Below are 27,662 nucleotides of genomic sequence, written 5' to 3'. Positions count from 1 at the left end.
GTGCCCTCTTCTCCCGGCCAGGCACGAGGACGCCGCGCGGGGTCCCGGCCATTGGCACTCCGGGGCGGCCGCTGGAGCGCCCGCGGCCACCCGCGCCGCCGCCTCCCTGTTCCCCGCGGGCCTTTGGCGATGGCGGGGCGTTTAGAGAGTCCCCGGAACCTGCTCTGGGCCTGACAGGGAGGCCCGGCGTGCGGCCGGGTGACCCTGGCCGACCGCAGGTAACAGGACCCGGAAGCAGCCGGGAGGCCAGGAACCCGAGACCAGGCCTGGGTGATCCCTGGTTGCCTGCGGGCCTGCACTCCTCCCGGGAGCTCCCCTCTGCCCTGGGCTGAAGGCTGCGGAAGTGAGTCACCGGTGTGGAGCGTGCTGACGGCCAGGGGTAATCCTGCCTGTCCAGCTTTAGTGACTTTCTAAATGCAAAGAGTGGCAAGAGCATGTGTTTCCCTGGCCCGGCGCGGACAGGGGCAGCCAGGGCTCCGTAGCTTAGCAAGGGAGGTGGGTCTTAAAGGAAGCCTGGTTCTGGCCCCTGACCCTACACCTGTGTGAAAGCTTCAGCCTTTCTACCGGGGAACCTGAGGCCCCTCTGCCGCTCCACAAAGGGAAGACAGGCTTTGCCTGGTGTTGATGATGGTGGAAGCTCCTGCGTGTCAGACCCTGCCTACACCAACCTCCCCCTGGCTTCTTCCCAGACAGTGGGACAGCACTCTGGTAACTCCCATCTTAACAGGTGGGAAACAGGCTGAGGGATAGCACTTGCTGCCAGGAGAAGGGTGGAGAGAACTGAAGCTCCAGGTCTCTGACTCACAAAGGCTACTTTTCAACCTCCTTGTTTCAGGCCAGCCAGGGTTCTGCTGGCCTGAAAACCTCCAGAAGCTACATGCAGTTCATGAGCTGGTTTGTGAAGAGCCTGAAGGAAGGCGTTCATCCTCATGGCCATTCAGACAGAGCAGCCCCAGGTACAGCCCTTAAGCTCTCAGTGTGATGTCTCTGCTCACTGCACCAGGTAGGGACAGATACTGAGAAGGCAAATGATATTAAGTGGAAACAATTTGGGCTCTTTGAGAAACACACCTACAGAAATGCAGGCATGCTGGTGACTAGCCACTTCACTCTCATTCTGACCTTGTGGGCCATCCTGAACTGTGAGGCACAGCTGTGGGATTGATCTGTCTCTTCATCACACATGCAGGCTCTGAACTCTGCCCTGGGTCCTTGGAAGGGGGCTCTCTGGTTCTTTTGCTGGTTTGCTGTAGCTCTGTAGGACCTTCTAGTACCCTTTCCACACCCACTAGAGCACTTGGTACCGTGGGTGCATCCTGAGGTGCCATGTGGTGTTCTCTTTCCCCACCCTACTTCCTCACTCCCTCTCACCTAAAGCCTAACTCATCTCTAACTTCTCAGCAAGGACACAGGCTCTACCACTGTGTCTTGATCTGCAGAGCCATTTTTAACCCATGCCCTGTCCTGCCAAGAGAGCGCAGAAGGTCTTTGTCAGGCTCCAGTGTTGTACTGGCTCTCTGTACAGGGTTCTGCTGGCAGCATTCCTGTTTCACACATCTCCCCTTCTGGGTGCAAACTAAAGAGGGTGGGTCCTATTTCTGTCTCTCAGTAGGCCCCATGCCCAGCTCTGTCCAGCCCTGCACTGAACAGGTGGCCAGTAAGCATCCTCAGTCAGCTGTTCCCACAGCAGCTCTGGGTCAGTTGGGTTCTGAAGCCTAGGGTGGGGGTAGGGGTTGTTCCTGTAACATTGTAGCCTCTTTGGAAATGGGGAAGGGGTGGCATCATATGACCACAGCTTGTTTCTGAGTCTAAGGAATCTACTTGCGGGCTTGTGACTCTTTCGTGTCACTGGAAGGTGCCAGAGAAGGCTGTGGGTAGACTAGGCTGGGCTTGGAGACCTATTTAGTCACAGTCTTGTCACTCCATGGGCCTCTCTGCATGGTGCCATCAGGACAGGGCCTGCTGCCAGGCCCATGTAGTATAGGGAATGAGAGCTGTGGGAGGACAGAGAGGCACCCTAGCCTGGTGCAAAGACCAGAAGGGCCATATAGCCCTGGGCAGTCCTCCTGTCCCTTTGCATTTTGCTGCATGGTTGTCCAATGATGTGGCTATCCCTCCTACAAGGCTCACCAGGCATTGAGGCAGGCTTGCTCAAGTCTGTGTGTTGTAAGACCACGTGGGACATGTGCCTTGGGCTCTCTGCTCCCGTCCAGGCAAACAGACACACTGTCATGGTTTTACTGCCCCTACCTCCAACTCCATGGTGGTCAGACTGGAGGACATGCCTGGACAAAGCTTCAGGATATTAGGGGGAAAACAGGTTGATAACTGCTGTTTGAAAATGTCATCATAGCTACGCTCATTGTGGACAGGCCTTGCAAGCTTCTGGCTACTCTGGGAAAGCAATGTGCTTCACTGCAGAGGGAACCTCTTCCACTTTTCTTGAAAAAGTTACCCTTTGGAATTAATGACTCAGGCAGGTTGAATCTCTTGGACCTTCTGCTCCTTGTCCAATCCTACCCCCATCCCCTTTTAATGGGAATGACAGCAAATTCTGGAGCTATTTGGAATCTCTGCTTTTCTGGAGAGGTGGTTATGGAGAAGCCAGAACTTACTGGGCAAGAAAGTGCCAAGAGATCTGCTGTGGAACAGGATTCTGTATTCCCACAGTTCCCTGTCTGCTTCTCTTTGGGGCCAGTGGAGGACTTGGGTGCCCCTGGAATTTCTGTTCTGCTACCAGTAGGGTCACTAGACCACCCAGGCCAGGGTTTTCCTTCTACCATTGACAAGAAAGAAATATGAAAGTGCCAAAAAACAAGAGTGCAGCCAGGTATGGTGGCACATGCATTTAATCCCAGCTGCTCCAGAGGCTGAGGCAGTTGAGACCAGCCTCAGCAACCTAAAAATCTGTCTCAAAAAGGGCTGGCTCACATGTTTTAAGTCCATTGTTCAATCCCCAGCACCATATACACATAAACCAAGTGCTTGTCTTGTATATTTTTTTCTGTTAAAAATAGTATTCCACATTAAACAATATTGAACTTGTGAACTAAAATCCTAAGTATGTGCTTGTTTCCCTGACAATACCGTTTTGAAGAGCATAATGTTTTTCACAATGCATAAATAAGGCGTCTCTTAAGACACATAAAGACATGCAGTATCACCCCCTGTCCCTGCTTAGGATGCAGCAGTATGAGTATGTAGATGACCCTCCAGATTCCTGTCCTGAGCTGCTCAGGAAACCCATCTCTTCTTCTCATACTGAAGAAGGCCAGCGTTCTCAGTCCAGCCCCCAGGGTCTCCTGGGCAAGTGGGGAGTCCCAGAGCTAATCTGAAGAGGCCCACAGCTAGAGCCCCAGTGCTATATTGTGTCTCATGGACCATGCAGTGTTAAGTCCTGATTTTCTTCCTGAGCTAGTGGCTGAACTTTTAAAATTGGACATACTTGGAGAAATCTGGAACTTAAAAGAGAGCTGCCCTGTAGCACATGATGGGAAAGCTTCAGCTTGGGAGGATGAGGGGACAGGGCATGCTTCTTCCCAAGTTTGTTGGCAGAAAGTGCTCCTACTTTTATTTCAGTAGGTGAATTTCACTCTCAGAACCTCCGTGGTTCATTCTCTGAGGTGGACAGCATCCTGCCTGCTCTAGTGAATGGTGGTATCCACTGTCCCTTGTTCACATGACAGGGCAAGATCTGAGCTGGTGCAGGAGACTGCAGAGTGCCCAAGGAAGGATAGGGTAGTGAGTGCCATGACAGTGGTCCCTCCATGGTGATCAGGTGTTGAGAAGAACAGAACTGGGATTGTTGTTGCCCAGAGCCCTGCTGCCACCTGTGCACCTTTTCCTGGCAGCCCAAGTTCCCGCCCCAACTGGTGCTGGTCTATGGTGCTGCTCTGCCCCTGGATTCTTGCCCAAGGTCTTTCCTTGTAGCAGTGCCAGGCTGAGGGAAGTCAAGACAGGATCTTGAACAGTCTCCTCTGCCATTCTGGCTGGTCTAGAATTGACCACAGGCCTTTAGAACTAGATTAGACAGGTCAGGGTCCTCAAACCAGGGCAATGAAAAGCCAGCTACACCATGCTGCCCCAGGTCCCTGGTCTACTTCAGTTGTGGGACAGGTGGAGTTCCTAATAGGAAAGGGCCCTCATCCATGTGTGCTGTGGTAGGACAGTGAAACCCTCCAAGTGGTTCTGGGCCCTAATGGGGGGTAGGGCCTGGGCCACATGGGCAGTCAGGACCATTTCCAGGAGTCTGGCCTGTGCAAATAAAGACTGTATGGCACTCCCAGGCCAGAGTCCAGACACTTCTGGAGGAGTGTACTGACCTCAGGGCAGAATCCAGCAGGAACTTGGTGTCTTTGGATTCAGCTCCCAAGTTCTGTGGTTTGTTTATGAAATTGTTTGGGCTATAAAACTGTGGAACAGCGGGGTTGGGGTGCTGTGAGGACCCCTTTCTATGGCTGGTACCTTGGACCCTTCATTGGTTTCCTGGCTCCAGAACCCCTCCAGACCTACTGCTATGCCCTGACAGATTCTGGTTCTCTCCACCTTTTGGGAACCTCCCTTAGGAAAACCATGCTTCCAAGACTGGGGCCATGGTCTTGTCATTCCAAGACACCATAACGGCAGACCTGGTGGGACCTTGCTCTCCTGGATGTCCTCCTGTTATCTGGTGGTGTCTCCCTGTGCCCTGCCCTTGGCCCCAGATGGAACTCCCTCTGTGTACCCAATAGAGATGCCGGAGCAGAACTGGTGTGGAGCATGTGCATGCCCCAAACCCTGACACAGCTTCCCCTTGTCCTCCAGCCCTGAGGGGCCTGGCCAGGGAGCTGCTGACATCCCTGGGGAGTGACCTCTCCACTTGTCCCCAGGGAATGCCAACCTGCCAGTTTTGGGGGGGGGGCAGAGGTCACAGTTGAGTCCTCCCCTGGGGTGGGTCCTGGCCTGGTTTCTTATAGGGATGAGAGGGAAGGTTCACTCCCAGTCCTTGGTCCTTCTGCCTTACAAGGCAAAGGCTTTGTTTCCTCTCACAGTTTCTGTAGTTGGCATTGGTTCCAGTTGTCCCTGAGCTGTGGGAAACAGCTCAGAACATCATCCCAGGCAGCAGCTCACTTTTGGTGTCACATCTGACTTGGGGTCCTCCTGGTTAGGTGAGTGCAATTCTGGGGTATAGTGCATGGTAATAGGTGTCAGGCTGGGCTGGGACTGCCACTCTTCCTGCTGTCCCACACATCCTGTTCCAGGTAGGGGTGTTACTGGAGCTGCTGCAGTTAAAACAGTGGCGAGATGGCCTTTTGTAAGATTTAGGAAACAGGGTCCTGTCCTGCTCAACTTGTGCTTCTCTCTGCTCTCCCCTGGCAGCATGTATCACAGATTAGCAGGACAGGACAGGCACTGGGGACCCTTTGCCTGCACACACATCAGGAGCACAGGATAGGGTGGGCACCTTCCTGGCCTTTGCTGGGTATACCATCCCTAGGTTGTTCTGGGAGTGAGGTATTCCAGCTTTGGGGAGCAGTTCCAGGCAGAAGGTGATATCACTCTACTCTGGCTACTGCAGTGTGGGCCCTGGGCCTGGGGCAAAGGGCAAGTAGCACCAGGGTAATTAGTACCTTGTCCTTTCAGGGCACTGGTGACCTCACTTCCATGCTTCCCTGAGACCAGATATAGGCTGCTGCCCCATTTAAAACCAGGGCAGTGGTTCCCAAAAGAAAGCCCTGAAGGAACTGGCTGGGGCTGTCCCAGGGTTAGGCTGATGCAGGACCCAGGCTGTGCTGATGCAGGGAGTCTACCAGGCCTTGAGACCGAACATCTCTTCCTCACCACACCCTTCCTTTCCCACTGAGGCCCGGAGGCTTGCCTATCTTCGTACTCTGACTTTTGAAAAGTGTTTAAGTCACACAGCAATGAGAAAGTGAGCCACCCTGCAGGGGCCTCTGAGCATCAGTGGTTGCCATGACCAAGTACCTAAAAGAGTCTGGCACACAGCAAAGGCCACTGGTGTCTGCTGAGCACCTGAACACATGATGGGCCAAGCACAGAGGGCACTTGCCAGAGCATCAACCCTTGCCCAGGGTTCTTCAGGAGTGGATGGCCCTGGGAAAGGCAACTGAGGCCTGTCATATGGGGAGGGACTGTGTTCTGCTCTGTGTGAGGCCCTCACCCTCCTGTTACATCTAGAGAGACAGAGTGGGCAGCACTACTTTGTAAAATATCCCACTCTATCCCCAGATTATTTAGTCGTGGAGCTGTGATGGGAGTCTGGGCACTCCTTGAGGTCTGCCTCATAAATGATGCATATCTGCTGGTGTGTCCCAGTCCCTTTGCCTAAAAAGTGTCATCCACAGTGTCCTTGGGCAAGTGGGATGGGACTACCGGGGTGACCACCACCTTTTTAGAAGGCTGGCCAGAGCCAGAGGAATGACAGCTCAGGCAGGGCTCCTTGAGCTCCCTATGCCTATGGAGGCCCTGAGTACAGTTCTTAACCTCCCTAAAGGAGGACTTTTGGAGCAATTGCACAGCTGTCCACACATGGGGTTACCCACCAAAGGTGACATGAACAGGATTGGGACTAAAAGCTGTGTCCCAGGAAGCAAACAGAGGGTGGGGTTGGGTTTTGTTTTGTTCTGTGATACTGGGAATTGAACCCAGGAATCTCACCCAAGCTAGGCAAGCTCTCTACCACTGAGCTACAGCTCCAGCCTTTTTTATTTTATCTAGGATACAGACTTTAGCCAAGTTGGCCAAGCTGGCCTTGAACTTGCAGTCCTCCTGCCTCAGTCCCCTGAATGACTGGGGTCAGCCAGGACAGAGTCTTCATCACTTTTCCCTGCCATTTCTCTGTTCCTTTGCTTTTTTTTTGGTACTGGGGATCAAGCCCAGGGGCACTCTACCTCTCTCTCTTTTTTTTTTTTTTTTTTTTTTTAAGTTGGGGATTAAACCCAGGAGCACTTAACTACTGGCCCACATCACCAGCCCTTTTTATTTTTTATTTTGAGACACTATTGCTACGTTGCTGAGTCTGGCTTTGAACTTGTGATCCTCTTGCCTCAGCCTTCTGAGCTATATCCCTTGGTCCTTTTTATTTTGAGACAGGGTCTTGATAAGTTGCTGAGGCTGGCCTTGAATTTTTGGTCCTCCTACTTTAACCTCCCAAGTTGCTGGGATTACAGACATGTGCCTTTTTGTTCCTTTTCTTCTGAGCACTCAGCAAGAAGGGACTATGTTGTCCCTGTCCTCCAGGAAAGATCCCCACATGCCCCTGCCAACAGGCCTCCTTGCCTGACCACTGGGAAATTTCCCCAGACTGGATCCTGTTCTGGGAGGGTGTCCTCTGAGCTCAGGGGAGAGAGATGTTCAGGCCAGAGTGCTCCCCTGTACTGGTGGACACCATCTTTGCCCCAGGCCTGCTAAGAGACCAGTAGGGAATAGGTGGGGCCTTGCAGGAGTTTGTGCTTCTAGCAGCACACATGGCACCCTCAAGGGCAGTGTATATGGTGCCCCTCAAGGCAAGCAGGTGGCCTCTGAGGTGCACAATTCCTACATTCACAAGTGAGTATGGGCAAGGCCCGCTGTTGGAACATACCAGTTCAGGACCTGGCTGTGAGTAGTTTCTTCCACTGGATGTGGCTTCCACTCACCATCAGCTCAGGGCTTGACTGCAAGAGGGAAGCACCAGAAATGCCAGAGCCATTCCCCATGGAGGCTCCTGTAAGGAGGAGCTCTTTGTTCCTTTTCTGTTCCATGCTGCTCTGCCACTGATGCATAACCTCAAGAGAAGCAGGAGTGCTTGCTAATGTGGGACTGACACTGGGTTACTGGCTGGACTTCCCCTGGCAGTGGCAGCCCCGGGAACTGGCAGGCTGAATTTGATCCTCAAAATTGACCCACAGGCTCACCGCTATGCTTGCTTACTACCCCTTCAGAAGCCACCAGCACACATGGGCCTTGAGTCCCATGAGGTGGCATGTCCACATTAAGAAAAGCTGAACGATAACAGTCCAGAGAGCTTGAGAAAGGGAACTCAGGATCTCAGTAATGCCCTGTAAGATGATTTTATGCTGTCAAGAAAACATCCTAGGGCTGGGTTTGTGGCTCAGTGGTAGAGCACTTGCCTAGCATGTGTGAGACACTGGGTTCGATCCTCAGCACCATATTAAAAATAAAGGCATTATGTCCATCTATAATTACTAAAAATATTTTTAACAAAAAAGCATCCTAGATATGTGGAGCTGGAGTTCTTGCTACCCAAGGGTGGCTTGTAGGGCATCGGAACCTGTGCAGCTTTGCTCTGGCCTGGGCTGCCCAGGCCTTCCTTAGGGAATAGACAGGAAACACTGGATTTGGGGGCCACATGGTCTCTGAAAGCACAGGTGACACCTAAATAAATGAGCTGGCCTCTACCAGTATGACTATTTGGGGACATTGAAGTTTGAATTTCACATAATTTTCACCTCCCATAAAGTGTTGTTTTCTTTTTTGATTTTTCCAGCCAGTTAAAAATGTCATCATTGTTCTGCTGGCAGGCTGGATTTGACCCTCAAGCCATGGTCTGCAGCCCTGTTCTGCACCAGTGTGCTCAGTGCCTGGTTTGCCGTGGGGAGAGGCCTGAGCAGCCACAGGACTTGCTAGCGCCCACCCCATCCACTTCCCCAGCCCCTTGGGAAAAACAACCCCTCACGCTCTGAGGGAGATGGCAGTCAGGCGGACATTATTGCTGCACAGGGAACTCGACTGGCTCTGATTGAAGCCCTGTGGCTTGGGGGTGTCTGGGAGGGGCTAGGCCCAGTGCTGAGAGTCCTCCCTGCCATCATTCTGACTCAAAGGCACCATGCAGCCCATCTGCCTACCACACAGGAGCAGCTACCAGGGCCACCCCAGGCTACCCGTGCACCAAGGATACTTAATGTAGCACCTTGTTTTGGTAAACCATCTTCCCCCAATTGCACCCTGACCAGATTTAGTGTCCCTAGGACTTACGCAGAAGCCAGAGAAAGGACTGATGTCATATAACATCAGGTACGGGGGTGGGGACCACTGTGGCCACACAAGGCTGTTATTGATCAACCCAATCAGAAAGGCAGCCCAGATGCCCAGCTTGGACCAGGTATTCCATGTAGGTCAGCCTCAGAAGGTCCTCCTAGGGTTATTTTCAACCTCCCTTACCCAGTGGGCATAATAAGATGGCCTCTCTCACAGTGCAGACAGTCCATCTGCGGAGGTCCCAGTGAGGCTTCCTTCTGGTCACCCCTGGGGTAAATCTCTCTGGAGGAGAGACAAGAGGGCTAGCCCTGCCCTCAGCCTTGGTCAACCTTGGGTTCTTGTCTTTCTCCAGGTCTGGGGCCATGTGGGTTTGTGTGGCCAGCTGCTGCCCTTCCTCTAACTCTTGGGGCCTCCAAGTACCCTTCTCTGAGGCCTGGATCAACCCTGCCAGCTCCCACCTTTTCTTTCGGTTAGCCATCCTTGTGGTTTCTGCCCCATCACAAGACAAAGCCAGCCATGTGATCCCTTTTCTAAGGAATAGAACACTTTTGAAAACCAGAGACAAGTGATTGGGGGATTGTTGGGTTTCAGGGGCAGGGCAAGGTGACATCCTAGGACTCTAGTATGCCCTGAGCCTAGGGATGGAGGGGTACTTCAGCTCTGTAGGGTGCTAGCCTTTCGAACCTGACCTCCACCCCTTGTGGGGCCTGGCTCTGGGAGGAGCCTGTGGTATTGAATATTCAGGGTGAGGCCCAGGTCTCTGAGCCTGCCTGTCCCCATACCCAGAGCTACTTGGCATGCTGGGAAACCCTCCTAGGATCTAGGGCTTCATCTGTAAATCACACTGTTTCTTTTCTCTTTTATTCTCTCTCTGTGTTTATTTTTGTTGTGTCACTGACCAGCCGGCTACCCTGTCTCCGGCGTGGGCATTCTCCTCTCTCCATGCTCCTGTTCGTGTGCCACCGGCCAAAGGTGACCAGGCCTGGCTTTCAGCGTGGCCGCTATCAGAGGGGCCATGGGGAGCTCCGCCTCCTCCCTGGCCACTGAGACTGAGTCAGACCACGGCTTCCCCCGGGGGCCACCATACCCAGGGCCCCCGGCAGCGGCTGACTGGTGTAGGAATGGCCCTGGGGGGCCCATCTGGGGGAGTGCCCTGGTTGCCAGGCAGCACCCACGCCCCCGGGCCCGAAGGTAAGAGGGTGGGGAAGGGCTGCCCCATAGGGATCTCAGGAAGGAGGCCTCTTTTTTTCAGGGTGTCCCTCCTTGGCAGAGGCACATGCTCAGAGATGGGGCCTCTGTCTCTCAGGTCTTGGGCACCTTGCTTCTGAAGGCCAAGGGCATCCAGGCTCTGAGTTATCTCCACCTTGGACCTAGCAGGTCTGGGACCCTCCTGGGCCAGGATGTGCTGCTGATCCCATTGTTGGGCACTTCTTTCCTGTGGCCTGCTCTTGTGAACGCTATCTGGAAGCCAGGTGCAGTGGTGCACACCTCTAAACCCAGCAACTTGGGAGGCTGAGGCAGGAAGATCACAAGTTCAAGTCTGTCCTCAGCAGTTTAGCAAGATCCTGACTCAAAATTTAAAAATAATGGCTGGGGAAGTGGCTCAGTGGTAGAATAATCTGGATTCAATCCCCAGTTACCCCCCAAAAAAGTCTCTAGACTAGCTTGGGAGGTAGAGGCTGCCAACCTGGAGGCTGGCTCACATACGAGTTCTGGCTTGCATCCCATGGACTCAGGGCTGAATCCTGCCTGTGGTGCTGCTGCTCTAGCATGGGGACACAGTGACAGGCCTACATCTGCTGCCTCCACACAGCATGTCGTTGCTGCTGGTTTGGAGATGGCCTGATGCTCACCAAACTCTTGAGGTTTGGGGCCTTGGGGTAGATATGGTGGCAGTAGCTTCATTCTCTTGGGAGCCCAGGCCTTTGATCTGAGATTACACATCCCTGTCCTTCAATCTGAGGCAACTGCAGTGCAGTACCTGGCCATGGTTCCACAGACAGCTCATTTACCTGCCTGCCATCTTGTAGGCACAGGAAGGGATGGGCCACATGGAGCTGTGGGCCGCATGCGGAGAACTGTCCTCCAGGGTTAGCTTTGGTACAGAAGTCTGAGCTCCTGGCAGACCAGGAATCAGGGGGTGCTAGAGGGGATCAGTGAGGCTTCAGGAAAGTGTCTTGTCTAAGACTTACCCTAGTGGATGAGAGCCACTAGGGAACTTGAGGTGCTGGAGAAGACAGTGGCCACTGGTGGAAATAGCACTGCTTCTCTTGCACAAGAAGGCATTGGAGCATGTTACAGTTCCCCTTATCTGCACCACAGGTGCTGGGGAGCAGTGAGGGGATCAAACCCAGGGTCTTACTGAGCTACGTTCCCAGCCCCCTATACATATTTTAATTAACATCTGTTAATAGTGTGGTTCATTTTCAGGCAGTTTGTAGCTTTGTACAAACATCCTCACAAACCCATTTGCAGCATCTCTGCCCCTGAAAGAGGTCCCCTTTGCAGTCACCCTCATCCCTACCCCCACACTGGCCTCAGACAGCTACTGACATGCTTCCTGACAATAGGTCTGCCTTTTCCAAAAATGCAGCATGTGGCCTTGTGTCTGGCTGCTTCCCTCAGCATGATATCCTCAGGCAACACCTGGCACCAACAGTAGATTCCATTCCTTTCTTCACTGAGCAGTAGTCTGTCAGTATAGCCCACCTCTTGTTTCTGCTCATGGACACTTGGGTTGTTTCCACTTGGCTTTTATGCACAATTCTGCTGTGGACATTCATGTTGAAGTTTGTGTGTGGACAAATGTTTTCCTTTTTCTTGGGCTTACAGTGAGTTTATGGAACTTTCTGAGAACCTGCTACACTACTTGCATTTCCCCATGTTAGACAGTGTTCATTGGGTCAGTCTCTTTTACTCTAACTACCTATTATGTTGTGCAGTGTTATTTCCCTGGTGGCTAATGATGTTGAGCATCTTCTTGTGTTTTCATCTGTCCACATACATCTTTGTATTCCGTGCATGTATATTCTAAAAGACATCATTAAGAGCAGAACCCCTGAGCCTGGGTGGAGGCTGGCTGCCACTACAGCTGACCTGCATTATCTGTCGCATCAGCAGGCAGCATTCTAGCAATGAGCATTGACATGCTTGCTGCATGGGTGGGATTAAGTTCATGTGTGCTGATAAAAATTCAAATTTTTGTTTTTTGAAGTTCAAGGTTTTAAAATCTGTTTTTAACGTCATACTTACAAATTTTACTTTAGCATAGTTCTTTTCATCATAGAAATTTCACACATTCAACCAGATTGTGGTGGTACAGTCCTGTAATCTCAGTGACTCAGGACTCTAAAGCAAAAGGATCCCAAGTTCAAAGCCAGCTTCAGCAATTTAGCAAAACCCTGTCTCAAAATAAAAAGGGCTGGGTTCAACCCCAGTACCAAAAAGAGAAGTTCCACATATTCAGTAAATATCTAAGCATCACGAAGAAATATAGAGAAAAGCATTTTCTCCCCTGCCCATTTTCCAGAGGGAGAAGCCCTCTCAGCTCTTTCATGCACCCCAGGGCCAGAGTTGGAGACCTCAGGAAGGCTGTCCAGGTATGGACTCCAGGCAGCCTCAGCCATCATGCTCCCTGGGCACTGACACTGTGGTTGTCCCAGGCCCATCTTCCCTGGAACTGTCAGGAGAATGGTGGTAACCATTCAGGAAAAGCTGAAACCCCAGACTAGCACCACAGGTGTTGGCTCTGGAGTGTGCCCTTTGTACTGCCAAGGCTGTGCCCAGAGCATAGATGTGTTGCTATGAGACTTTGGGTCTTGGCTTGAAGGATCACTCACAGTGCACGTAGATACACTCCTAACCCCTCACTCACCCTGACCACCAGACACCTCCCTTGGGGCCATTGCTCTCAGATAGCCTGTTCCCATGCACACTGCAGGGAGGCCTGGTCTTAGGCCTACTATCTGCAACAGCGAGTAGCAGCCTCCAAGGCATATCAGGAGGAAGTGCTGTTAAAGACCTGAGGAATCCATAGACCTGCTGGCTGGAGAGGGCAGTGTGGGGAAGCTGGATACAGCCGATGGTGGGAAAATAGGAGTTGACACTGCACTGTGACTGCCCTACAGGACTCCTTCCAGCACACATGTGCAGGCAGCAAAGCACAGGCATGGGAGTCTGGCAGACCCTTTCCCAGCTCTGACAGGACACCAGTGGGCCAGGAAGGGCTCTGGGCAGAACTGGCAGCAGTGACAACTCCTGACACCTCTGAGGAGGTACACCTGGGCACATTGCCCTCTTGAGTAAATTCTCACAATGTCCAAAAAGGCAGGCACTGCCCCCTCAGGTAGTCCTTTGTAAGGAAAAGGAAGTCACGGACTACCTCAGCCTGGGAGAGCCTAGTGTGCAGATCTCTCTCTGCTAATTGGGTACCTGTGTCCAGTGTCTTGCCCAAGTGCTTAATTAGTGAGCAACTGGTTCAGACTTTGGCCACCTAGAGAAAAAGATAAGGAGGATGCACCCCACCCAGAAAGGGCAACCAGGCGTGGACTGTGGCCAGCCCAAGGAAGAGCGATGTGCCCTTGTCCCCCTGAGAGTGTCGGGTGGAAGCCCCCAGGGCAGAATCTACCATGAACACAGATGGAGAGCCACCAAACCAAGCCTGGTGCCTTTGGGGAATTGGCAGGGTCACTCATTAGGCTGCACAGGTGGTCAGGGGCATTTGTCTCAGTGTGGCCTGCTGGGCCAGCTGCCCCAGAAGCCCAATTCCAAAAGTCAGGTGGCTTTGACTAAGGCCCTGTGAGTGGGACACCTGTCTCATTTATCTCTTCCTGAGGAAAGCCCAGGATGTGCAGCCTCCATGTGCTCCAAGCACTCATTTCCTGGTTATGTCAGGTGGACTTTGTACCCCTCCCTTCCAGCTAGAACTGAGTGTTGGCAAGGCCCAGGGAACTGAGGGCACAACAGGTGTTCTGTGAATTTTGAAGTACCTTCTTTTTTGTGTGTGGTACTGGGGACCGAACCCAGTGGTGCTTTATCACTGAGCTACATTCCCAGCCCTTTTAATTTTTTAAATTTTGAAACAGGGTCTCACTAAGTTGCCAATGCTGGCCTGAAACTTGCAGTCCTCCTGCCGCAGCCACTCAAGTGGCTAGTTGATGCAGGCTTTTACTTATACACTTTGGTAGTATTCTGGCCTTGTCTACTGATGTTTTGTGGATTTCGGGCTTTGAGTCCTTTGTCTCCTCCCAGACCCTTCAAAATGGAGAGTAGCCTTGAGTGATGGGTAGTAGAACAAGTGAGCCAAGGAGGCTGAAGGATAGGCCCATCAGTTCTCCTGGCTGTCGTGCTGTCCCTGAATCCTTTCATGTCCTGTCATGACCCATGTCATGCAGAAGTGATCAGCCCTCAAAGTCCCTGGTCCTTCAGGCCTCTCCCAGCCACAAATGAGCCACTGCTTTCTGTTCCTCCCACCTTACCCTGTTTTCATTTAAACCTTTCCAAACTGTGGACAGGACCTTCCTGACTCAGTTCATCTTCCAGGACAGCTCTGTCATGTCCTCTCAGGTACTGGTCAGACTAGCAGACACCATACCTGGATATAAGCTGGGCACTGGCTATGCTAGCCAGCTCCCAGGGGTACAGAGACTTGACCCCCACACTATTGTTTTTGAGGTTTTTCCTGCTCAAATCTATGCTGACCAGGGGCCTAGGGCCAAGACACCCTACCCTGAGAGTTGTGTGATGTCAAATGCTGCATCAGTCTGTCTTCTCTCTGGAAAATCCTCCTGAGGAGTGGGTTGTGAAGGGTCAGCCCCACACAGGTCACCACTGCCCAGCTCGGCTATGCTCCAAGTAGGTGTGCAGGTGGAGCAAGTTGTCCATTGGTATGTGCTCTTGCATGTGTGTGCATGTTTCTGTGTATGCCTATGCTGCACTCCGTGCCTCGACCATAAGCCTTTCTCTGAAGAGGGAAAGGGACAGGTTTCTTCTCTCCAGGAAATCTTTCTGGCATTTATGAGCATAGAATCCCAGGTCAAAATGGACTGCCTGGCCTGAGCTCTGAACCCAGCCAAGTGCACCCTATCTACCCCAGGGTTCTATGGAGCCCCTTCTGTTCACTTGGGCCCTGCACTCTACACTGTGGACAGTGTCCAAGGGCAACCAAGTGCCTCTGCCATGTGAATCCAGTCACGCTTCCACCTACCTTTCTTGCAGGGTCTCTGCCTGCACAGAGAATCTGCTTTGGAATCCTCTGGGTTCTGGGAAACAATTGTGTTGCTAGGGGAGAATTTTTTCCCCCCCTAAAGAGGCGAGTTTTCATTCTTCCTAAATCAAAAGGGTTAGAAGCCCAAGCTTCGTGCCTCATGCCTGTGCCTCACTATAAAGAATAATTGATTTTCCTGCAGGCAGAGCAGCTACAGTCAGTTTAAGAGATATTGTGTAGTATGGAGACCCCCCTCACCCTGGCTTAGCCCCACGGGCCCCACCCTACCCCCAATCCTAGACCCGGTGAGGCCCTGGAGGAGTCGTAGTTCATCCCTCCTACCTTGCCTTGGGCCCCAGTGCCTCCCCTTCCATCCAGGAGTAGCAGGGACTTTGCCTGGGGAGCAAACAGTGAGGCCAGGGGCCCAGGAACCCTCCTAGCACAGGTAGCTGCATTCAGGGCTGTAGGCAGCCTCCCTCTGGGTGCTAAGCTCAGCCTCTGGTTCCAGCGCCTGGCGGGAGGGAGTGCCCTGTCCTCAGAACAGTGCTAGGTACCGGCCTCTCTGTCTACCTCTGGGCAGGCCCACATAGCGTCTGTCCTGCAGCCTCAGCTGTGCTTGAGCAGCCCTCTCGGGCAGACTTCATGCAATACCCCCATAACTATCACTGCCTAGCCAACAGAAGGGAGGGCCAGAGGTTGTAAACCCTCTGTCTCTGTCCATAGCTCCCCTGCACCCCTGAGCTCTGGGCACTGCACAGCCTAACCCCACATTGACCACACCAGGTTACCAGTTCTGCGGTCACAGGCAGGTGCCTCCCCCAGGACCATTTGCCCTCCCTGGGTGGGTGGTGTCCTACCATCTATAGGACATCATGATCACGGACCCCACAGGAGCTTCCCTGACCAGGGCCTTTCCTTGCAGCCATACACACTCGCCTGGGTCTATGGCCGCGGTTGGGGAGTGGTCCTGTGCGCGCTGCACCTTCTTGAACCCTGCTGGCCAGCGCCAGTGCTCCATCTGTGAGGCCCCTCGGCACAAGCCTGACCTGGACCAGATCCTGCGGCTCAGCGTAGAGGAACAGAAGTGGCCCTGTGCCCGCTGCACATTCCGGAACTTCCTGGGCAAGGAGGCCTGCGAGGTGTGTGGCTTCACCCCAGAGCCTGTGCCTGGAGCATCCTTGCTGCCCATCATCAATGGGATCCTGCCCAAACCACCCACCATCCTGGTGGAGCCAAAAGGCAGCTGCAAGGAGGAGACAGGCTCTGTGCGGACAGCAGGGATAGTGGCCCTAGAGCCAGCTGGAAGATGCACTGAGGAGAAGGAGCAAGAAGATGAGGAGGAGGGGGCAGAGCCCGGAAGTGGATGGGCCTGCCAACGCTGCACATTGCACAACACACCCGTGGCCAGCTCCTGCTCTGCCTGTGGGGGCCCCCGGAAACTGTCACTGCCCAGGATCCCCCCGGAAGCCCTGGTGGTACCCGAGGTTGTGGCCCCCGCAGGCTTCCATGTAGTACCTGCCCCACCCCAGCCAGTGCTCCCTGGGGAAGGTGCTGAGGCTGACACTTCCTCCACCAGCCAAGGCCCAGCCTCTGCTGACCAGGAGGCTCCCAGGGTACCTCCTTTCAGCCCCTTCTCACCCACCCTGCAGAACAACCCTGTGCCGCGAAGCCGCCGAGAAGTCCCCCCCCAGCTTCAGCCACCTGTGCCTGAGGCTGCTCAGCCCTCTTCCTCCACTGGTTCCAAAGGGCCCCCCCAGGGCCCAGGCCGGGCCACGGCTGCTGGGGCCTCACGCCTGGCAGAGCTGCTTTCAGGCCAGCGGCTAAGTGTGCTGGAGGAGGAGGTGGCCCCAGGGACCATCCTTGCCCGCTGTGAGGCCTGCAGCCCCTCCCCAGGCAGTGATGTCATTGATCTAGCTGGGGACACTGTGCGCTACACACCCGCCAGTCCCTCCAGCCCCGACTTCACCACCTGGTCGTGTGCCAAATGCACACTCAGGAACCCCACAGCTGCCCCCAGGTGCACAGTATGTGGCTGCTCTAAGCTTCATGGCTTCCAGGAGCACAGTGAACCCCCCATCCACTGTCCAGACTGTGGGACTGACAGACCTGGCCCCTCTGCCCACAAGGCCACCAGTCTTCTCTCTGAGCGTCCAGGCCAGTGGGCCTGCCCTGCCTGTACCTTGCTCAACGCACCCCGGGCCAAGCACTGTGCAGCCTGCCACACACCCCAGCTCCTGGTGACCCGGCGCAGGGCTGTGGCGCCCTTAAAGCGTAGAGAGAGTATGCATGTGGAGAAGCGGCGGCAGACAGATGAGGGCGAGGCCAAGGCTCTCTGGGAGGACATCGTGGCCTTCTGCCGGGAGGTGAGAGGCCTCTTCCCCACCTGCTGACTGCTGCTCCAAGCCCCTTCATGCATGTAAGCCCACAGAAAGGTAGGGTGCAGGCAGGGCTTCTCCAGGCAACATGGAAACCCCACTGAAACTGGAGGTCAGGACACCCTTGTGCTCTCAGAGGCTGATCCCGAGGTAGCATCCTCTTACCTCTAAAGGTGGCTGGAAGAACAGCTTCCCTCCCTATGCTCACATGTGTTGTGACCTGCCTGTCACCATCCTGTGGTATCTAGCTCATTTGCCACATTCCCCAATGCCCACTCAGGTCAGGGTTCTGAGCACTGAAGTCTGGGGTGCACATAGACCCCATGCCATTGCTCTGGGGCTCTGCTGGGAGGGCAGGTTTTGCTTCTGAAAGGTGAAGTGAGGCCACCCTGCCTGGCCTGATGTCCAGCCATGGTCCCTACAGAACAAGGTGAACTTTGTGGATGATAGCTTCCCCCCAGGGCCCGCATCTGTGGGCTTCCCTGTGGGCGACAGCGTCCAGCAGCGTGTGAAGCAGTGGCTGCGGCCCCATGAGATCAACTGCTCCGTCTTCAGGGACCACAGCACTGCATGGTCTGTCTTCCACACGCTCCGGCCCTCAGACATCCTGCAGGGGCTGCTTGGGAACTGCTGGTGAGGCTCTGGGCTCCTGGCAAGGGCCCACAGGCCCAAGGGAGGATGGTGAGGCTGTTGGTCCAGCTATGGTCACTTAGTGAAGCTGCCTAACTCCACACAGGTTCCTGAGTGCCCTGGCAGTGCTGGCTGAACGGCCTGACCTGGTCGAACGGGTGATGGTCACCCGCAGCCTGTGCGCAGAGGGCGCCTACCAGGTGCGGCTGTGCAAGGATGGCACGTGGACCACAGTGCTGGTGGATGACATGCTGCCCTGTGACGAGGCCGGCTTCCTTCTCTTCTCGCAGGTGGGCAATAGGCAGGGGTGTGAGGCTGGCTTCCTCCTCTCCTTGCAAGTGGGCAATGGGCCTGTGGGGGGTGGGCTGAGGCAGCCCTTGTGACTCCAGCCCCTCCCCAGGCGCAGCGGAAGCAGCTGTGGGTGGCCCTCATCGAGAAGGCGCTGGCCAAGCTGCATGGCTCCTACTTTGCCCTCCAGGCAGGGCGCGCCATCGAAGGCCTGGCCACACTCACCGGCGCCCCCTGCGAGAGCCTGGCGCTGCAGGTCAGCTCCACTAACCCCCGCGAGGAACCCGTTGACACTGACCTCATCTGGGCCAAAATGCTGAGTTCTAAGGAGGCTGGGTAAGAGGGGCGGGTGCTGCCATGGCCTGCGGCGTTGGGCGGAGAGGCGAGGCGAACGGTGGGAGAAGCGGGGGGCAGCACCCTCTGAGCTGCACCTGCGACTCACACGGTGCTCCAACGCAGGCTGGCCATGGTCTGGAGGCCTGGCCAGGATCTGCCCCAGGTGGGGCTGGGGCTGTGGGAAGAGCCCAGTGGCCATCGCCTCCTGCATGGAGCCAGGGGTGGGGTGCTAGCCCACAGGGTGCCCGTGGGAGGTATTCAAGACCTGCACTGCCCTGGTCAATGTGTGATCCCTAAGCCAGCCCCATGTTTCCTCATGGTCCCCACCTGCCCCAGCTCAGGCAAGGTGGAGGGCTAAGTCAAAACTTCCTGGGCATGTCCTATGTGGTTCCTGGGGACCCATGTGCCCCAAAGGCAGGGAGGAGCCCCTTCCCACCACCCCTGCCCATCCCAGTTAACAAGAGCCATTCTGCCCACACAGGTTCCTCATGGGTGCCTCCTGTGGTGGGGGCAACATGAAGGTAGATGATGCTGCCTATGAGAGCCTGGGCCTGCGCCCCCGCCACGCCTACTCTATCCTGGACGTCCGTGATGTCCAGGGCTCAAGGTAGGGCCTGGCTGGCTGTGGGCAGCCACATATGTGGACATGGGTGGGAGCTATAGAGGTGTAGGCATAGCCCCTCAGCCCTGTGATCCTCAGGCTCCTACGACTGCGGAACCCCTGGGGCCGTTTCTCCTGGAATGGCAGCTGGTCAGACGAGTGGCCACACTGGCCTGGGCACCTGCGGGGCGAGCTTATGCCACGTGGCAGCAGTGAGGGTGTGTTCTGGATGGAGTACAGCGACTTCATCAGGTACCTGGGCTGCCTGCCTGTCCTTTGGCTACAAGCACAGCCAGCTCTCCTGCTATCTTGGGCAGGCAGCAGCTTATCTGTGTCCTGGCCTTTGTGGGGGCTCTGAGCCACACCTCTGGACAGACCTGGGATCCAGGTCAGTAGGGCTCATGTTCTGAGCCATCCTGTCCAAGCATAGCAGCCAGGACAAGTGCTTCCTTACTGGAAGGACTTTTCTGATCAGTGGCACTGGATGCTGGTCTAAGAGATGCTAAGGGCTCGGGGGTAGGGTGGGGGTGGTCATGCCGCTGGAAGGCAGTGCTGGGAGCCTGTGGGTAGTTGCTGGGAAGTGGATACCATATCCAGGTGCTGGGCATGGGGCTGCACTCTGCTCAGAAGCCTGTTCTTGCCACCCAGGTACTTCGATTCTGTGGACATCTGCAAGGTGCACTCAGACTGGCAGGAGGCGCGGGTGCAGGGCTGCTTCCCCAGCTCAGCCAGCGGGCCAGTGGGCGTGACGGCACTCACGGTGCTAGAGCGAGCCTCGCTGGAGTTCGCCCTTTTCCAGGAGGGCAGCAGGTGGGCAGCAGGCAGGGGGCTCTGTCAGGATGGGTCCACGGCCGCACTGCACAAGGCCCCAGCTTGCCGTCTGCCACCATAGGCGTTCGGACGTGGGGGACAGCCACCTCCTGGATCTGTGCATCCTGGTGTTCCGGGCCACCTTCGGCAGTGGTGGCCGCCTAAGCCTGGGCCGCCTCCTGGCCCACAGCAAGAGAGCAGTCAAGAAGTTTGTGAACTGTGACGTCATGCTGGAGCCCGGAGAGTACGCAGTGGTGTGCTGTGCCTTCAACCACTGGAGTCCCACTCCACCAGGGCCCCCCACCATGCAGGGTAATGGTTCCCCTAGACCCTAGGCCCCTCCCTCAGAGGCCAAAGGCCCACCCTGCAGGAAGGCCGCCAGCTCCCTCACACATGCCCCCCCACAGCCTCCAGCCCCTCTACAGGGGTTCCGCGAGGTACCCCTGAGCCTCCTGGCCACGTGCTTGCGGTGTACAGCTCGAGGCTAGTCATGGTGGAGCCAGTAGAAGCACAGCCCACCACTCTGGCGGACGCCATCATCCTGCTCACTGAGAGCCGGGGAGAGCGGCACGAGGTAGGTGAGGTCCCTGTGTGGTGGAGGGAGGCCTGTGGCAAGGGGCAGCTGCCCATGTTGGCTATGTGCAGGGCCGCGAGGGCATGACCTGCTACTACCTTACACATGGCTGGGCGGGGCTCATCGTGGTGGTGGAGAACCGGCACCCCAAGGCCTACCTGCACGTGCAGTGCGACTGCTCCGACAGCTTCAACGTGGTGTCCACGCGCGGCAGCCTGCGCACCCAGGACAGCGTGCCGCCCCTGCACAGGTGGGAACCCCCGGCCCCACCCCACCCCCAGGCCCCCACTGGTCCTCACTAGCCCTCTCCCCCAGGCAGGTCCTGGTGATCCTGTCCCAGCTGGAAGGCAATGCAGGCTTCTCCATTACTCACCGCCTGGCACACCGCAAGGCAGCCCAGGCCTTCCTCAGCGACTGGACAGCCTCCAGGGGCACCCACAGCCCCCCACTCACACCTGAAGTTGCTGGCCTACATGGGCCCCGGCCGCTGTGACTGCTGCGTCCTGGGGCGAGGGCTGTGTGTGGACTGCCCACTGCCTCTCACACGCACTTTATGAGGGAGACCCCAACGGAGGACGCTTGAACCAGAATCTCAGGACCCCACCTAGGGAGCCACCAGCCTCAGGGCGCAGCTTCCCTTGGGCCCCCCACCCCTGCCCTGTCCCTCCTAGCCCCTCAGTCCCCAGGCCAGGCCTCCCAGCTGCCAAGCAGAATACCTCGAACTGGACAGGCTGCTTACTGGCCACTCTGACCTGCCACCTGGGGACAATTTCAGGTGGCCAGGGCCAAAATGGGGGCTGCCCCTTCACAGTGAGTGTGGGGTCTCCTACCAGGGAGAGGCAACCAAGAGCTCTGTTCACAAAACCAAATCTGGGGTCAGGAGCCAAGACCCCATGGAGAGTCGGGACCACCCCCCTGTGGGGCTCAAGGTCTGCAGCTTCCCCTCTCAGTTTGCCCAAAGCGCCAGCCAGCCTCCTTGCCTCAAGGAGGCAAGCAGGGGTCCCTGGAGCCCTGGCATTTGAGTAGTGCACCTCAGCAGGCAGGTGCCTGGTGGCCACAGGCCAGGGCTCAGGGTCAGAGGGGTCCCTGTCTAGCTGCCCCTCCTGCGACACTATGCAATTCCTGGAGCACCTACCAGGATCGAAGCCATGACGGGCAGTGGGTCGGGGCGCTGGGCCAGCCCTGCTGTCTGGCGAAGTGTTCTGTCCTCAGCATCCTGACCATGGCCAGGTAGCCAGGGTCCAGCACCCTGCACCAGTCCCATCCCATGGCCTCAGCCCAGCCCATCATGGGCACAACAGGGCATAGCTGCTGCCCATTAGAAGCCCGGGAGCTGAGCTGCCTACCTGTCCAGCATCCCCCCAGCTGTGTATTGAGGCCAGAGTTCTTGTCTGCTGCAGGGACACGAGTCCAGCTCCCTGGGTCCCCTGCCCGGCCACCACTGTCCTGCAGCTCCCGGGCAGCAGGCAGCCAGCCTGCCCACGGCTCTTGCATCCCACGGGGGTCGTGGGTTTTTACACCTAGAGAAACATTCCCCCTTCCCCAGGCCTCCTTTCCTCTGAGCTGTGAATGTTTTTAACCCTGTAAATACGGTCAGCTCTTTGGACACGCAGGCTGTTTTACCAGCTGTCAGTCCCTCCCTGTCCAAGGCTCCACAGGCGGTTCCCACTCAGGCTCCAAGGACCAAATAAAATCATTTTGTTTTGTAAGGGAGCCTAATGTCTGTCGCCACCCTCCTGGGGTCCAGGCCCTGCAGGAAGCACAGGCTGTTCCCAGCTGGTAGGTGGGGTCTCTGCTGGTGGAGCCCTGCTGAGGGGCAGTGGGGCTTGTGCCATGAATGCTTATTGCTGCCCAAGGTCAGCCTCATGTGAGCCTCTGAGGGGTGGGGCAGCCAGGAAGATGCTCTGCAGGAAGGACCAGGTATCCAGGTAGGCAGGAGCTGCCGCCAGACCCTGCAACCTCAGCCAGACGGGAGGGTCCATGTGAGTGGGTTCCTGCTGTGTTCAGGGCCCTGTCTGAACCCATCAGTCACCAGGCAGGAGCAGATGGAGCAAGGGGGGCAGAGTGGGACAGCAGCTCCTGCCCTGCAGTTGCTTCCACGTCCCTTCCTGGCCTCCTGGTGTCACAGGTGATGCTGAGCCACTCAGCCTGTCTCTGGCCAGCAGCCCAGGTCCCTTTTGGGGCTGGAGGACACCCCCTGGGCAGAGCGGGGGCTGGGAGTGTGTGACCAGAGCGCTGTGTGTAAGAGGCCTGTCATAGGCCAGCCCATCGAATGTGAAAGCAATTAAAGCCACCAGCAGTGTTCGCTCCGGGCGGGCCTCAGGCGGCGGGGCAGCTGCCACAGCACATCTCACCTCACGCCCACAGGCCGCCTGGCCCCTCGCGTCTGCGCACCAGGCTGGACCTCTTGTGGGTGGGGGCCGGGCCTAGCTCACCTGTGTATCTAGCCAGAGCTGCCTCTGTCCACCCCTGAGATCCCTGGGCAACCTAGGACCCTGGCTCCTTCCAAGGCCCCTTTCATATGCCCTACCTGGCACCCACCTTCCTTTCCTCTGGCCTCTGCATTCTCCAGCCCCAAGACAGTCCAGGAGGGAGGTCCAAGTTGGGAGATAACTGCCAGGGCCGGGCAGGGTGTCCCCGACAGGCCAGCAGCAGCACACCCTCCCCCTCTGACCCAGCTGATACCCTCCCCTCCCTTTGGATCCCAGCAGGCAGGGGATATGAACCTAAGGTGTCCATAAAGGAGGTGGGGGCACTAGCAGGCAAGACCCTTAGGCCAGCATTGGGCAGGAGGCAGGAAGGGGATCTTGATGCAAGTTGAAGCAGAGTCCTGGAGGAGGAGGAGGAGGTTCTGTGTGGAGAGCAGGTGGGGAGTGGCTGGGCCAATCCAAGGAGTGGGTCTCAAAACACTGTCCCATCAGTGGGCTGGACTGGGCAGTTCGGCCATCTCTAGAGTGCACCTGGTACCTGAGCCAGCCTGTAGACAGCAGGGTGGACTGGCCCTAGAGGGGTTCACAAAGCCCAAGTGAGGAGCAGACAGGACTAGCTGCTAAGGCAGGGAGTGGATGCCAGGGGTCTTAGGGGCCCTGCCTGGCGGTCTCCACCCCAGGGTCTTCCAGCCCTCTCCCCCTCCACTCTGCCCCTCATCCCCTCCCCACATCTCTGCCCTTCCCCACCTTGCTCCCCGATTTCCTGACCACTTGGCCCTGTGCCCCAGCCCTCTCCTAGCCCTCACTGTTGGCGCAGCATGCTGCAGCAGCCTTCCTGGGCAGCGGGTTCTCACTGGTGAGGCCTCCCTGTCAGAAGCATTTAGTGTACAAATTAGTCGCAGCCTCCCTGCCTCCCTGCTCTGGGCGCTGGGCTGACAGAGCTGCAGCTTGGGGCCCTCTCCTGCCTGCCCAGGGCATACACTGCCAGGTGTGGACCCCTGGCCACTGCCCACATTCAAACAGGAAGGCCCATCCCCTGGGCAGCCAGGGCTCTCCTTGGGGCCCTTGACTTTGAGCTGGACAGTCATGCCTTCTGGGAAAGCTATGGGAATCCAAGCCTAGGGCCCACTACCTGCATTGTCCCAAGGAAAGCTGAGTCCCGAAGTTGAGGGCAGCTCTTGCCTAGACCTGGGTCTAGCTTGCAGGCCCCCACTGCCCCACCCGACAGCCGGCCTGCCACTCAGGCGGGGAAAATCATCTGTGACAAGTCCAGGAAGGCTGGCCCTGGGGGCCGCAGAGCAACACGCTCAGCCTCTCTTCCCAGCATATGGCTGCTGTCGGCCCCAGGCACTGCTCAGCCAGTGCCAGGCTCAGAGACCGGGTGGGGGCATGGGCAACCCGGGTCTCTCGTTCTACCCGCCTTGCCGGCTGCGCCCTCATGAACCAAGAGGCCCCTGCCCCAGCAGGAATGCTCCCCTGACAGGGAGCTCACTCCCACAACAGCACATAGCACCTGCTTCTCACCCTCTCAAGGGCTTCCAAGAGTGCCATTTGTCCAGGAGGGAAGCAGTCGGATCCCGGGATGCCCCAACCCCAGGAACCACATTCTTGCCCAGCCCTCGTGAGCCCAGGCTCTCCCTGCCCACTCAACTTCCCTGCCCTGTTCCTCCCCTCATGAACCTCCCTCAGGTCCCCAGTCTCCTCAGGGTCTTCAGCCTTAGTCCTGGGCAGGACCCTCAGAAAATACGGCCCTCAGTCCAGCCCTGGACCTGCCCCAGCCTGAAGTCCCTAGGACCACATCAAGGAAGGTGAAGCCCAAGGATGCCTGTGCCCTCCAGCCAGTGCTCCTCAGTGAGTGGGCAGGCATGAGCTGTGGCCAAACATCCTGTGTGGCTCTGACCACCCCAGAAAGACCCAGGGCTCCTGCCACTGCACAGACAGTCCCACTGTGGGCTTCAGGGCTGGCCTGGGGGCTCTATCCCATCCTTGTGTCTCTTGGACAGGTGCTGGGTGGCCCAGCCACACACCTGTCCTGGCTAGGGGTGTGACACTGAGGGGATGGGACAGGTCTTCCCCCAGGCACTGAGTGGCCACAGACCCCAATTGGCCTGATAAGCCCAGCACACAAGCCCCCCACACAGTCAGTTCTGGCAGAAATGAAGGTGACAGGCTGGCAGCCGTGGTAGACTGGGCAGAGAAGGTTAATGGCTGAGGAGGGGCAGCCTGCACCAGCACCCAGGAACCAGGCCCCTGTCCAGAATCCCACTGGAGCCAGACTGAGTCTCCACCTCTTCTGCAGAGAGGACTAAGGCCCAGGGAGTGTGGGCGGGGGTCCACTGGCTCTGAGCCACAGGGGAGTCCAGTCCCTGTTTCAGGAGGCAAGGGCCACCTCCCAGAGCCCAAGGTTTTCCCCTGGGGGAAGGGTTGTCTCAGCAGGGAGTCATGACCTAGAAGGAAAGGGAGGAGCCACCATGTGGCATTGGATGTGCTTCAGAGCCCCTGGGGCAGAGGGCAGGAGACAGCCATCCATGCCCAGCCCCAGACTTCTCAAGCAAACCCAGGGCTTGCCCCAGAGTGCAACCAGGGTGTGCCTTTCCCTCTCAGGGTTTGTCCCTCCTCTTCTCTCCCATCAGGTAGGGGAAGGGGCTCCACTGCTGGGCAGAGTGGGCCCCTCCTGCTACCTCCTGCTTTTCTGACCCTGTCCTGGCCTCCTCCCCCCTCTGGGGCTATCTAGTCACCTGAGCTTCACATGGCTTTGCTCCTACATGACAAGACCAAGCTCCCTCTGACAAGGACTCCCCAAGACTGACAGTCCCTAAGATAGGTTCCCCAAGGCGAGCTCCCCAAGACGGGCTCCATAAGACAGGCTCTCCATGATGAGGCTCCCCAAAACAGGCTCTCTAGGGCTCTCCATGACATATTCCCTAGACAGACACCCTAACACCAGAGCTCCCCACAACCAGGCTCTCCAAGACCAGACTCCCTAAGACCACAGATCCCCAAGACCACAGCTCTCTAAGACTAGGGCTTCCCTGGATGATGGCCACAGCCTCCAGCCAGCCCATCCCCTGTGCTGTCAGAAATAGCTTCTCCCAGACCCTCAGAATGGTCAGCCTGAGGCTGGCCAGTGAGGACAAGAGAGAACACAGCTGTCCCTGGGACCCCTCACTCCCACTGTCTCAGAGTGACTTTGGCCTCTCTGGTCAATGCTCATAACAAGGGACGGTATCCTGGCCCCCACTCTCCACAGGGCTGCTGGCAAGATGGCAGCCCAAGCTGTCTCCCAGCCTGGGGCCACCTGCACGGTCAGCTGGTCAGCTGGGCCAGGCCAGTCAGGGAGAGAAGGATGGCATGCTGTTCTGGCCACAGCACCCCTCCCATCCCCCAGCCCTTCTGGGGTGTCCCTCAGGAGTGGGCTAGTGTCAGAAAGGTAACATGGGGGCAGGAGGAAGGTTTTGCCCATCCCCCAAAACCATGGGGCCCTGATCCTTGGTCAGCAGAGGGATCCCTGCCACCACCCCACTGCACAAACTGGCTGGTCACGGAACCAGGTGATGCTAGGCTTCTGGGTCCAGTGCTCCTCTCTGGCTACCCCATTAAAAAGGCAACACCAGAAGCCACTTGAGGGTCCTCTTCTTCCCCCCAGGACTTCTGCTCCCCTGACCTAGGCTAGGGAGGCCCCAGGAATCAGTAGCTGAGCCTGCAGGAAGCCTTGGTGTACAGGGGTCAAGTGGCTCTCTGCCTCCACAGAGCAGGCAGTGACTACTCCTCTGGCTGGAGTCACTATGCCGAAAATTGCCACACAACTCTGGGTCAGGAGTCTTCTGAGAATCATAGGCAGACTCCTGGAAGGAAATCATCTGGCTCTGCCCAGCTGCATCTCTGTCCACTTCTAAGTGGAGTGGATGGATCAGGTGAATTTCTGCCAGGACCGGCTGAGAAGTGGGACCCTGGAATGTTCAGTTTTGACAGCTGCAGAACAGCTCTGGCCATGAGGACACTGGGGGAGAGTGTTGCCCGGATTCATGGTGTGCTGGGTGAACACCCAGGGCCTTGAGGTCCCCTCACCATTGCACAGGTTCTCCCAGGAGTGTGGCTAGTGAGAAGAGGTCTTTGAAACAGCAGGCGAATGCAGCCCTGGGGCACCTCCCAGGGAGGGGGGAATGAGGACAGAGCACGGCGCTGGACCCAGATAGGTGTCAGCGCGAGGTGACCAGCCTGAGGCAGTGGCGGCTGTGGGCCAGGCGTGGGGAGCCCATCCATTTCGCCTCCGGTTTGGAGTAAAGGATCCGTAGAGGCGAACGGGCCCAAGGAAAGCTGCAAGGGCGCGCTGGCTCCACTGCTTCAGCTCTAGGCGCGGTCCCTCCCGGCTGGCTCTGGGGGGCACCCTGTCCTGGGGCGCAGCCCGCAGCCCCAGCCTGGGTGGCCAGGCGGC

General features: G+C 56.8%; 1 protein-coding gene across 8 annotated transcripts; it reads left to right on the top strand.

The window, feature by feature from the left end:
- Positions 1–31: 31 nt before the first annotated feature.
- Positions 32–22,507, top strand: Capn15 (calpain 15). 8 transcript variants are annotated; one of them, XM_015491031.2, is made up of 13 exons: positions 33–956; positions 9,882–10,170; positions 16,107–17,547; positions 17,984–18,192; positions 18,296–18,479; positions 18,590–18,813; positions 19,295–19,420; positions 19,499–19,666; positions 20,063–20,224; positions 20,307–20,536; positions 20,632–20,798; positions 20,870–21,048; positions 21,118–22,507. In XM_015491031.2, exons 2-13 carry the CDS (start codon positions 9,995–9,997, stop codon positions 21,125–21,127), a joined length of 3,276 nt encoding a protein of 1,091 aa, XP_015346517.1. In that variant the 5' UTR covers positions 33–956; positions 9,882–9,994; the 3' UTR covers positions 21,128–22,507. The 8 variants fall into 8 exon arrangements, with proteins under 8 accessions (XP_048645439.1, XP_015346517.1, XP_048645437.1 ...); XM_048789480.1 differs by having other exon boundaries at positions 18,579–18,733; positions 21,114–22,507; XM_015491029.2 differs by having other exon boundaries at positions 34–956; positions 18,668–18,813; positions 21,114–22,507.
- Positions 22,508–27,662: the final 5,155 nt, after the last annotated feature.

The sequence above is a fragment of the Marmota marmota genome, unplaced genomic scaffold (genome assembly GCF_001458135.2).
Source record: "Marmota marmota marmota unplaced genomic scaffold, marMar, whole genome shotgun sequence".
Lineage (NCBI taxonomy): Eukaryota > Metazoa > Chordata > Mammalia > Rodentia > Sciuridae > Marmota > Marmota marmota.
The sequence above is the reverse complement of the archived record's forward strand: the minus strand, read 5'-3'. Positions and strand labels throughout refer to the sequence as shown.